Source organism: Macrobrachium rosenbergii, chromosome 40, assembly GCF_040412425.1.
Source record: "Macrobrachium rosenbergii isolate ZJJX-2024 chromosome 40, ASM4041242v1, whole genome shotgun sequence".
In the NCBI taxonomy this organism is placed as follows: Eukaryota; Metazoa; Arthropoda; class Malacostraca; order Decapoda; family Palaemonidae; genus Macrobrachium; species Macrobrachium rosenbergii.
In genome coordinates, this window is record NC_089780.1 from 22589972 (window position 1) to 22602665 (window position 12694).

At 35.9% G+C, this 12694-nt stretch overlaps 1 protein-coding gene across 1 annotated transcript; it reads right to left on the reverse strand.

Annotated features, from left to right (window-relative positions):
• Window positions 1-2366: 2366 nt before the first annotated feature.
• Window positions 2367-3220, reverse strand: LOC136826346 (SCAN domain-containing protein 3-like). Its single transcript, XM_067083600.1, has 2 exons — window positions 3023-3220; window positions 2367-2558 (listed from the first exon to the last, which is right to left on the reverse strand). The coding sequence occupies exons 1-2, from the start codon at window positions 3218-3220 to the stop codon at window positions 2367-2369; spliced, it is 390 nt and encodes a 129-aa protein (XP_066939701.1).
• Between the last annotated feature and the right edge of the window lie 9474 nt (window positions 3221-12694).

Genomic DNA, 12694 nt, shown 5'->3' on the forward strand with positions numbered 1-12694 from the left:
TTTTATCAACAGCCTTTTTTTTCCAGTGTACATATGCTGTACATAGGCCTGTCCATGTATAAGAACAATGAATTTCTTTCGTCTCTATGTTTGTTATTTGCTAAATATCTGTTTTTGCTGTTTGTAGTATTCTTACATGGTTGCAGAAAACATTATTGCCACTGAATTGGGTCTGACTTATAATGCGTCCTGTATTTGTGTATACCGTAAGACCAATTCCTAATTTGTGCGTGTTTCATGAAAATGTAAACGCTGACTTCATAAACATCCAAAAGCAAAAAAATCACTCTTCTCTTTGTGCACAAACGTTCAAACAAACATGTAGCCTGTAACACCACCAAGCGCCGCGAATACAGGAAAGATAAGGATCACTGACAAACGAGCAGACACCATCGAATGCAACAACGGATATACACCGATAGTCACGCGATGCCTACTGCTGCTTCTCCGACACCCCTTCTGACCCGTACGCTTTCCTGCGCCATTTTGGGAGTGGTCAGAAGATGACGATGATGATGTCTAGGGAAGTATCTGATATCTGTTTCTGATCAGGAGCGTGTGAGGCTCGAGATTTATCTGACACGCAATCTGTTCTGTGTCCAAGAAGTCTCGTCAAATTACGGAAGGAATTATAGTTCTTCTTCGTACCCTGTCGCGAGAGTGTGTGTGTGTGTTTGTGTGTGACGTGTTTAAAATAATTTCTTCTTCTTGTCCCTTTTTTTTTAGATAATTATTGGCTTTATGATTTGTTAATCTCTTTCTTTAATTCTTTCTTTGTATTTTTATTTCATGTTTGCCAAATGATCTATTTTTCATTGGTTCCTAATACATATAAATATAATAATGATTTAATATTATTACTTCAATAAATAGAAATTAAACTCTCTATTCCATATCGATTTACATTTGAATTTCTTTTTCAAAATGAAAAAAAATTATTTAAAAATTATATAAAAAAGATCAAAATTCTTATAGAAATCACTGAGTCACTTTCATCCCAATTCCTGCCAGGCTGTGGAATCTTTAACCCGTTTCCCGCGTTTTTAAAATTTCTATAACCATCCTTCTTTAAATTTTTTTTTTTTTATTCTAAGCCTCAGTTAAGGCCATCAGGTTGCCTTGTTGTCGGCCTCTTCTTAAAAAGAAAAATCCAGGACACGTCAAGATAAATGTAATCCTTTTTCGGGGATTTACGTATTGGGATTTTTAAGGATTATTCATTTTCCTTTGAGTGCGATTTAATTATATGATTGACTAATTGATTGACTGGATGTTGTCGACTGACGTCACAGAAAGTATGGTCATCAACCGAGATAAATTTTTATTATGCTGCGCACACACACACACACACAGAGAGAGAGAGAGAGAGAGAGAAACAGAGAGAGAGAGAGAGAGAGAGAGAGAGAGAGAGAGAGAGAGAAGAAACATGTGAACAGTATGAAGTTTGTGGAACTTAACAAAGATTTCATCCAAAACACACACACACATAATACATACACATTCTTTATACATACACACACATGCATACATACATTATATGAATACAGTATATATATGTATATATATAAACATACATACACACACACATATATATATATATATATATATATATATATATATATATATATATATATATATATATATATATATATATATATATATATATATATATATATAATGTCACACCCATCTGTGAAATTGCCCGTTTCATAAAATGGGCAAAACCATTACCCCAGTTCGAGAAACGGGCAAAAGGCCTGCCCACTTCATGAAATGGGCAAATGAACCCTTGCTCTTTTCATGAAATGGGATGCCTTGATGAACGGAAACATACCTATGATACTTAGATATTAGTACAGCAGAAAATCTGATCAATTAAGAAGGAAAACATAAAGAGATAGATTTTTTAAAAGTAGTTGCTTTAATAATAAAAATAGAGACAAAATTCATGTACATGTAAGCAATGATTATACACATCAAACAAATTTACAACAATCACTGATCAATATTGCAACAGGATTTGTGGCTGTGGCAAGCACTGTTGCATAGAAGACCAGCTTTCAAACAAGAACACCGTTTAGACAAACAGTTGCTCCTGCAAAGAACATCTCTGGTATCCTTGTCCACTACACACGCCTTCTGCTCGAACTAGTTCACAAATACTTAGCAGTTCTGGGGGTATATTTTCAGGCACAAGTCCTTTGTATTGAACAAATTCAAACTGATTTCTGGCAATTTTACCTTTGATACTTCCTCTTATTGTGCCAATCACATACCCGTTGTCTTCAACTGCTAATAAAACACCTGCTATGTTCGGGGATCCCCTTTACTGCGGTTAAATTGAGACAGGCACAGACACATTGTCTCTAACACCAACTGCTCGCAGTGATCTTGTGCTGCGTGCTAACGTTGTAGAGCTTGTTGTCGATGACCACGCTCAGCTCCCTTTCTTGCCCGTTTTGCTGGATGCAGTTCTTCAGTTGAGAGATTGTCTTGCTCTGGAGCAGGTTGCTGCTGAGTGTCTGCAACTGGATGTGCTTCACGTTCACATTCAGGGTCTACTGAAATTGGGTCATACTGAGCTGAGTTTTGGGCAACTAGAACTGCATCGTTCAAAACAGGTTCTGGAACTATTCTATAAGCCTTTCAAGACCTTCTTTAATACCAGATGAAATTCTGTTGATAAATGCATCTGGTAAAATTGACTTGAGACCACATCGTGGCTTGTTGCCAGTAAGTGCTTGATAGGGAGTCATCTTGATTGCTTCGTGATATGAACTGTTCATGGCCCACTGGACAAAACGGACACCATAACTCCATTTAGCACAATTATTGTCTCTCATCCATGCCATGAGCTTGAGTTTCATATCCCCATTATCTCTTTCAATAGATCCCTTGCTCTGGGGATGCCTAGGACGCCCATTCACTAAGACAAATTCAGGCCACGTGAGGCAAGTTCTTGGATAACTGCAGCTGTAAATTCACGGCCATTGTCGGACTGAAGGATGTCGGGTGCACCTACATCCAAGAAGATGGAAAGAAGCTCATTGGCAACCTCAGCTGCTGTCTTTGATTTCAGGGAACGAACGACATGAAAATTAGTTATGTACTCCATATAGTGCAGAATAAAGCGACAACTCCCATCCCTCATAGCTTGCATGTCCACCAGATCAACTTGTCCTCTTTCATTAAGATCACTTACTGATAGTGGTCTGACCATAACTCCTGCTGTTGTTTCCTTTCTGCAACGTTTTTCAACACAGCGCTCGATATATCGTGAAACAACTGATCTTGGAATGTTGTCATATTATTCATTGACCTTCTTATAAGTCTTCTTTTCGCCACCATGGCCAGTGTCAACGTGGGCTTGTTGGATAATTCCCGTGACTGATTCTTTGGTTGCTATATATTTTCCATTGTTCTTCTTAACCTTTTCTGTTTCACCAAAGGAGACAATCTGAAAAGTTTTCAAGGTGGTAGTGTTCTCTTCTAAGCGTCTGTCCAGTTTTCCTCTCTTCAGAACGGCAATTACCGTCTGCTCATATTCAGCAGACCACATGGAAACACAACTCCTGTATTTGTTCATCCATGGCCAAGGCTTGCATGGGTTATACCAGCTACTTTGGAAATGTCGTCTTGTATAATGTTAAAAATGTTAGTCTTACAGTTAACAGAAGACTTCAAAATTACTATTTCCGACTTAACAACTAGTTATGCATATGTTTCTAAGACTCGTGCATGAAACTGCCCATTTCATGAAGTGGGCAGGCCTTTTGCCGTTTCGTAAACTTGCCAAGTGGTTTGTCATATATATATATATATATATATATATATATATATATATATATATATATATATATATATATATATAAATACATACATGAGAGAGAAAGAGAGAGAGAGAGAGAGAGAGAGAGAGAGAGAGAGAGAGAGAGAAAAGGAAATATTTGACTTAAATCGAGCCTTGGCTACTGAAATAAACATAAGAAATCGAGGTATTTCTCCGTGAAAGGAATGGAATTTAAGCAATTTCGCAATGTCAAGTACAGAGGTTGACGAGTGCAATTTATATTCAAGCAGGAGGAAATACGAGCGAGCACCCATTACGCTAAAGTCACTCTTTCGTAAGAATCATGCATAAATTACCGGTAATTCCCCCTGTTCTGAATGACATTACGTTTCTTTTTTTAAATCGAAGGTTTTTCCCACTTAGGAGCAGTTATATCACAACACCAGTAATCAGATATTCCTGCCATTCCATTAACACAAGAAGAAAAGTAAAAAAAATAATGGAAATAAAAAAAACAACTGAGAAATTGCGAAAACCACAGACCGCAATATATCAGCCGGTAAAAGGCTTCTTTGTCGTACGGAATAAAACGTCAGTCATATCAAAACGCATTTCATGAGCAAGGGCCTTAATGGGCGGTAATGTAAGGACCTCGGTGACAATTTATTAGTGGCCAGAAAAAAGAGAAAATAAATATTTTCACGTACGAAAGTGATTGACAGGGAGTAGGGAATAGCAGATTACACGTTCTGTGTAACGCTGCTCGAGGGAAGTCGAGGGTCCATTCCTCATTCCCAGTTTCAACAAGAGATGTCCAGGTTTCATTCCTCATTCCCTGTTTCAACAAAGGAAGTCGAAGTTCCATTCCTCATTCCGATTTCCATAAGGGAAGCAAAGTTCCATTCCTCATTCCCAGTTTCAACAAGGGAAGTCGTGGTTCCATTCTTAATTCCGATTTCCATAAGAGAAGCCAAGGTTCCATTCCTCATCCCCAGTTTCAACAAGGGAAGTCGAGCTTCCATTCCTCATTCCCAGTTTCAACAAGAGAAGTCGAGGTTCCATTCCTCATTCCCTGTTTCAACAAGGTAAGTCGAAGTTCCATTCCCCATTCCCAGTTGCAACAAGGGAAGTCGAGCTTCCATTCCTCATTCCCAATTGCAAAAGGGAAGTCGAAGTTCCATCCTCATTCCCTGTTTCAACAAGGGAAGTCGACGTTCCATTCCTCATGCCTAGTTCCACAAAGGAAGTCGAGCTTCCATTCCTCCAATTTATAATTCGAAATTCCATTCTCATTCCCTATTTCAGCAAGGGAAGTCGACGTTCCATCCCTCATGCCTAGTTTCACAAAGGAAGTCGACGTTCCGTTTATAATTCTGAGTTGCCCAATTGCACAGTTTCAACGAGAGAAGTCGAGGCTTCATTTAGGGAAGTCGAGGTTCCCTGCCTCATTCTCAGCTGCAACAAGGGAAGTCGAGGTTTCATCAGCCATTCTGCCTCCCTGCCGAGTTTTACGCGTCGAACGGACAATCACTTTCGCAGTGTCATTAAGGGGCATTCCTCACTAATGCGCTGCTCCGCTTTTGCGCTGAATATTTCAGCAGGTTAGGAGGAAAGCAGGACGTAATGATGTTTGTTGGGGGAGGGGACGGGAGGGGGAGCTGCGTTAACAAGATCTCTGTTAGCGTGGGGTTTTTTGCATAACAAACGCAATCTGTCTATTTCTTTGCTTTTTTTTTTTTTTTACTTTTGTTGCACAGAATGGGTGATTTCTCTCTCTCTCTCTCTCTCTCTCTCTCTCTCTCTCTCTCTCTCTCTCTCTCTCTCTATATATATATATATATATATATATATATATATATATATATATATATATATATATATATATATATATGTATATTATAAAAGGTCGTTCAGGTTATCACTATACATAAACTTGGTAAATGCTTTCATAAATTCAATAAATTCGCTCTCTCTCTCTCTCTCTCTCTCTCTCTCTCTCTCTCTCTCTCTCTCTCTCTCTCAGTGTATAAAACACTCACATGCGCACACACAAACATTATATATATACACACATATATAAATATATATATATATATATATATATATATATATATTTATATATATGTATATATTATATATATGTGTACATATATATATATATATATATATATATATATATATATATATATATATATATATATATATATATATATATATATATATAATGTTTGTACAGAGTAACCTTCCTATTAGGGCACTGACTCATTTCCTACGAAGGATACCAAGCCCAAAGGATTCTAGGATTTCAGGAGACTATATTATCAAAAAAGACCTCATAAAATAACATAATCTCGAGAGCTATTACCTGGCAGCCCTGTAAGAGCTATTAGAAGCCAATTAAAGCTATTTGAAGCTATTAGGAGCATTAAGGTCATTACAGATGAAAGATTAATCGGGTTAGATTCCAACCCCCAACTGATGCTTGGGGTTCTTACGGCTGTAGTTATGTAGAACTAGGTCTTAAACTACGTCCTAGCTGAGGTTTGGAAACGCCCTGCCCCCGAAAAGAAACATACACACACACGCGCACACACAAGCACACAAGCACACGCACACGCAAAACCTGGAAAACAGAAAACTACTTTATTGGTAACACCAAAGGTTTGTCGAGGTTCCGCAAGGTGATGTCCCATGACCGAATTTCCTTGCTTTTGTTAGGATTTTGTAGCCAAACTTTGTACCAAGTCGTTCACAATGGTTGTAAAAGTGAAGTTTTGGTCGATTTTTAATTTTTTATTTTGACGGTAATGTTTGTGCTAAAATATTCTAGAAAACTAGACTAGAAAACTATAAAAATAATGAAGAATACTCTACTATTCAAATATTCTAGAAAACCAAAAGTAAAAAATTTTACAAAAAATATTCTTGAAAACTAGACCAGAAAACTATAAAAATAATGTAGAATACTATATTATTCAAATATTCTAGAAAACTAGACTAGAAAACTATAAAAATAATGAAGAACACAATACTTTTCAAATATTCTAGATAACTAAGAGTAGAAAACTATACAAAAAATATTCTTGAAAACTAGACTAGGAAACTATACTATAAAAATGTTCTAGAAAACTAGACTAGAAAACTATACTATAAAAATTCTTGTAACCAGACTAGCGACTATATTATGAAGATAGAAAACTATGCTATAGAAAAATCCTAGAAAACTATGCTATAGAAATATTCTAGAACACTAGAATAGAAAACTAAGCTATAAAAAATTCTAGAAAATTACACTAGAAAGCTATACCATAGAAATATTCTATAAAACTTATTCCTTTGACACTGCGTTAAATGAACGTATTTAACCATTTGTATGAAAGAATTTCATTTCAACTATACTAGCTAGCTAGCTAGAGAGAGAGAGAGAGAGAGAGAGAGAGAGAGAGAGAGAGAGAGAGAGAGAGAGAGAGAGAGATGATACATTTTTTGCAATTATTCCTTTGACTTAACTTTATGGCGTCTGTTCGAAAATAATTTTATGACGTATTGTCGTAAAAATTGGACCCAGATGGGACGTGATGTCATTACACTACATCATTAAGACTTCAGGTAGAACTGAAATGAAGCGGAAGATGTCATCAGCTAGGCGACTGCAGCATCTTATAGCAAGGAGTTTTATATATATGTGTATGTATATATATGTATATATATATATATATATATATATATATATATATATATATATATATATATATATACACACACATATATATATACTGTACATATGTATATGTATGTATATATAGATACATGTATATATATAGTCTATCTATATATATATATATTTATATATATATATATATATATATATATATATATATATATATATATATATATATATATATATATATATAATTATATTCACGCTACTCAGTCTAAAGATTTATTTTTGTTTTGTCAATAATAGGAGAGTTATTCATATACAGAATAACTTCAGGGGATGCTGGAGTTAAGGCAATTTTCTGAAAAGTATTGTCTTTCAAAAACGTTCAGAAATTATTATTATTATTATTATTATTATTATTATTATTATTATTATTATTATTATTATTATTATTATTTGATCAGCAACGCTGCAAACCTACCTTGAAAAAAAAAATGCTACGATCCTCGGCGAAACCAAACCAAACCTTTACGCTTAAAGCTTTGAAACCCGAGCCGTCGCCGCCGGATCGTCGTCCCCGGATCGTCGTCCTCGGATCGTCGTCCTCGGATCGTATCGTTAGCACCGTTTACACCTCGCATTATCGAGCCATCAGGCTAATAACACATAAGTCTCACGTAATGTGGACTCCGACCATCACGAAAACCGAGTTTTTTTTTTTTTTTTTTTTTTTTTGCTTTTTCCATAGCGACCGGTACTCACTTGACCTAAACAGAGGAACACACATACACACGGCTTTGCACAGATGATTTGGCTGTCTGCGTTTGTGTACGTGTGTGTATGTGTGTTTGTGTGTATGTTTTACCAACTTGACCTATACAGAACACATACATACACACACACACACGGTTTCGTATAGACGATTTGGCTGCCTGCGTTTGTGTCCGTGTATGTGTTGTGTATGTGTTACAACCTTGGCCTATACAGAACACGTATATAACACATACACACACATACACCCAGCTTTGTATAGTATAGACGATTTGCCCGCCTGTGTTTGTGTACGTGTGTGTGTGTGTGTGTATGTTTTACCAACCTGACCTATACAGAACACATACTGTACATACACACACATACACACGGCTTTGTATAGACGATTTGCCTGTCTGCGTTTGTGCACGTGTATGTGTTTGTGTTACCACCTTGGCCTATACAGAACACATACATACACACGGCTTTGTATATACGATTTGCCTGCCTGAGTTTGTGTACGTGTGTGTATGTATGTGTGTGTATGTGTTACCCCCTTGACCTAAACAGAACACATACACACACACGACTTCGTATGGACGTCTGATTGCCTATCTGCTCTTGTGTGGCGTGTGTGTGTGTGTGTGTGTGTGTGTGTGCACGTATATGTATATATGAGTTTCTGTTTACAGCAAGGGAGTAACACACACACACACACGCACATGGCTTCGTATAGACGTACAGTTGCCTGTCTGGATTTGTGTAAGTGTGAGTGTATGTGTGTGTGTATGTGTGCGTGTATGTGTGTACTTCCAGTAATGGACTAATCTGGGCCACTCGCTTTTCCTTCTTTGATTTTAATTAATCCCAGTCCAGATTAACCGGCGTTTTGCTTTCAAGCTCAAGATTGCATTTGAGTTTTTGTTCACTGATTTTGAGGGAAGGACTTGCACGCACGCTTAATACCTACCGAAGGTAACGGACGAAAAAGGCTTTTTGTGATACATGTCGAAGGGCATAAATCAAAACGAACGGGCAGACACACATACATACACATGTATATATACATATGTATATATATATAATATATATGCGTGTATATATTTATGTATATAAAATTATATATATACAGTGTGTCCGTACATATAGATAAATACATATATATATATATATATATATATATATATATATATATATATATATATATATACAATATATATATATATATATACAAACAGTATATATATATATATATATATATATATATATATATATATATATATATATATATATATATATATATATATATATATATATATATATATATATATATATATATATATATACTCTGTATATTCTTAAGATAAACTTGTGAATACCTCAAAGATACCAACGCCATCTGTGTCCTACATACGAAATGATGGTTTCGTTTCTCTATTAATATCTATTAAAACTTTCTTCAAATCATTTCTCGTACACCTGATCTATGTGTTTCCTAAGCATGTTAATACTTACACGCCTCAGTACTGTTAAATCTACTAAATGGAAGAATTATGAAAATTAAAAGTTATGCTCTGTACTTTTCTTGATTAGGGAGTCGTTCAAAGAACTTCTTGTACCTAAGTTGTGTAAAAGAAAAAAACACCTAAATAACTTGGAATAAACGAATTTTTTTTTTTTTTTTTAGTTTTTAGATATCTCGGTTTGGTAAGTACATCTTCCCCTCTACTTGCATGCTTTGGAATTTCCTTCACCCTCCCGTTTTCCTGAACTGACATTCTCGCATCATTCAACAGACTGGCCAATCTCTCTCTTTTTGTGGTTTTATTCTATTGTTTTTTTCAGGTTTTTATTCTATTATTTTTTTCAGGTTTTTATTCTCTTATTTTTTCAGGTCTTTATTCTATTATTTTTTCAGGTTTTTTTCTATTATTTTTTCAGTTTTTTATTTTATTTTTTTCAGGTTTTTTTCTATTATTTTTTCAGCTTTTTATTTTATTATTTTCTTTTCAGGTGTTTATCTGATTAATTTGGGGGCAAAATCTTTACTTCAGTTTATAAATGTCAGTAGGAATCAACAACAAAAGTGGACAACAGCGAGTACCCATATTATCATTAAAAAGAAATCTATTATAAGTAATAATGAAATTCAACTGTAGCTACAAAAAATACGTGAAAACAAACACCAAATTAAAATAAAATTACAAAAGAATATCCACATTCTTTGCCATACCATTTTTGACTAAGAGTAAAGAAAGCAAATGAAAATATAACTCACTTTCTTTTCCTGAGAAATCATCCTGGGCAGAAACACTTCTTGAATATATATGGAAAAGGAGAAAGTTTGAAAGCATTCGTTGTAGTAGTAGGCATCAGCATTTCCCTGTCAAAGAGAGATGGACACAATTTAGGCAAATTCACGATATGAAAAGTAAGGAAGAAGATTATTTTGAAACAGTTAAAACGAAAATTTTTTATAAATATTTTTATGATATATTCACTTGTACAGTTCAATTTATGGCTATATATTGTTTGGTCTGACTGTCAGATAATATTATATCCTTAGAATATGTTTCCATTAAATATTTACTCTGTATCTAATTTTATTTTGTATCAATATTTTCTAAATTACTGTCGTTAAGCGGACCTTAGCTTAGACTTAGTGAATTCCTCATAATTATGTGATTTCCTGTGATTTTATGTCACTTTAATATATCACCTTACAAAGTTACATATTTGCACACATGCGAATCAGCTAGCTGGTGCAATACTTAGCTAATATGGTATGCTAATATCAACGTATTTGTATGTTTCTAAATGTACAAATTGTACTTGTTCATTATACACGTTTTGTACTGCCAGTCGGTGAATGCGTTGTTCTCTATATCTGAGCACTTATATCGTTCATTGTTCACGTGGTGGATATGGTGAATGATTATACTGTATCAGTATTCGTAATTTGCATACGGATACAAATGTGTGTCGGTTTAGGTGTAAATACATTTGTTTGTTTCTGTATGTGCAAGAGGTATTGGCGACCATGTGTGTGTGTGTATATATATATGTATGTATGTATGTATGTATGTATGTATGTATGTATGTATATATATTCCCGTATCAGCGAGAACTAATCCCGAGTGTATAATAATATATTCAAACACCACCGTCAGCATGTGCCCAGTATGTGGGCGGACTGTAAGTAGAGTGTACCTGCGTGCGTACGATTGTGTCTACAGGCGCGCGTGTGCGCTCTCACTGTCATTCGTTGTGGGACGCTTATCGCTGCTCACTTCACGCCCCTTAATTTCATCCTTGGAAATGGCTTCTAGCACTTACGGTGTCTTGCATAAAAAAAGATGAAAAAAAACCGTTAATCAATGCAACTACGACCAGGAAAATGCCGCGTTCAGCGTGTGATCGTGTAACGAATTGCTTTATGGGGTAAAAAAAAGAGAGAGAGAGAGAGAGAGAGAGAGAGAGAGAGAGAGAGAGAGAGAAAGGTTGTCTGTCTTCGGGAAGCGAGGAGAGGTTGGGGCTCTCTCTCTCTCTCTCTCTCTCTCTCTCTCTCTCTCTCTCTCTCTCTCTCTCTCTGTAGACGATGAAACTGAGGATCTCTCTCTCTCTCTCTCTCTCTCTCTCTCTCTCTCAAATCCAGTATGACGCTATTATCCTCAGGAATGAACTTGTACCTTATTGTTAGCCGATTGCTGTGGGCTGCAGCTGTGGCGTGGAGAGAGAGAGAGAGAGAGAGAGGTGAAATTAATTATTAAATACGCTTATTCTCTATTTCCTATAGCTGCCAAAATCCATTGCACAGAGTTGGCTAACAAATTACCGAAATGTCTTCGCTTCTCTCTCTCTCTCTCATTAATTCTTTCTTAATTATCTAATCCATCTATCTGTTCCATCTCTTTCTAACCTCAATTCAATCTATCTATATACGCAATCCACACGCTTTTCGCTCCTACTCCATCAGATACGAACTCAATGACGCTCTCATATTTCAAACGACATCTTAAGAAGAACCTTCATTATGCCTTCACCCCAGAGAGCCATAACAGAGCATTCAGAGAGCCATTAGCGATGAGGAGTCAGAGAGTCACACACACACACACACACACACACACAATTATGACGTCAACAATTTGCCCTTTCATTACGCTAAGAGCGTAAGTGTTACCTTTACTTTAATGTAAATCTATGATACGAGGAAGTGCTGTGTTCTTCTCCTTGTGCTGTGCTTAATGTTTCTTTGTCTCTGTGGCGTGTTTTTTTCTCGGGGGTAAAGGGGGGGGGAATTAGGAGCAGGGGTAAAGTAGGGGAAGGGAGGGGGTAAAGGAGGAATGGTGCTGAAGGCAGGTTTTTTTTTTTAGATTTTGAGGAATATTAAAGACTATGTTTATGAGGGAATATAAAAGCAATGTTTTGGAATATAAAGCATATGTTTATGAGGGAATGCAAAAGCATATGTTTTGAGGGAATATAAAAGC

Bases quoted from the DNA above. Each gene is read 5' to 3' on its own strand.
- LOC136826346 (XM_067083600.1), bottom strand. From the start codon at position 3,220: ATGGTCAGACCACTATCAGTAAGTGATCTTAATGAAAGAGGACAAGTT. The intron at 2,559-3,022 runs GTAGGTGCACCC...CAATTTCAGTAG, and splicing joins TTCTTTCCATCTTCTTGGAT to ACCCTGAATGTGAACGTGAA.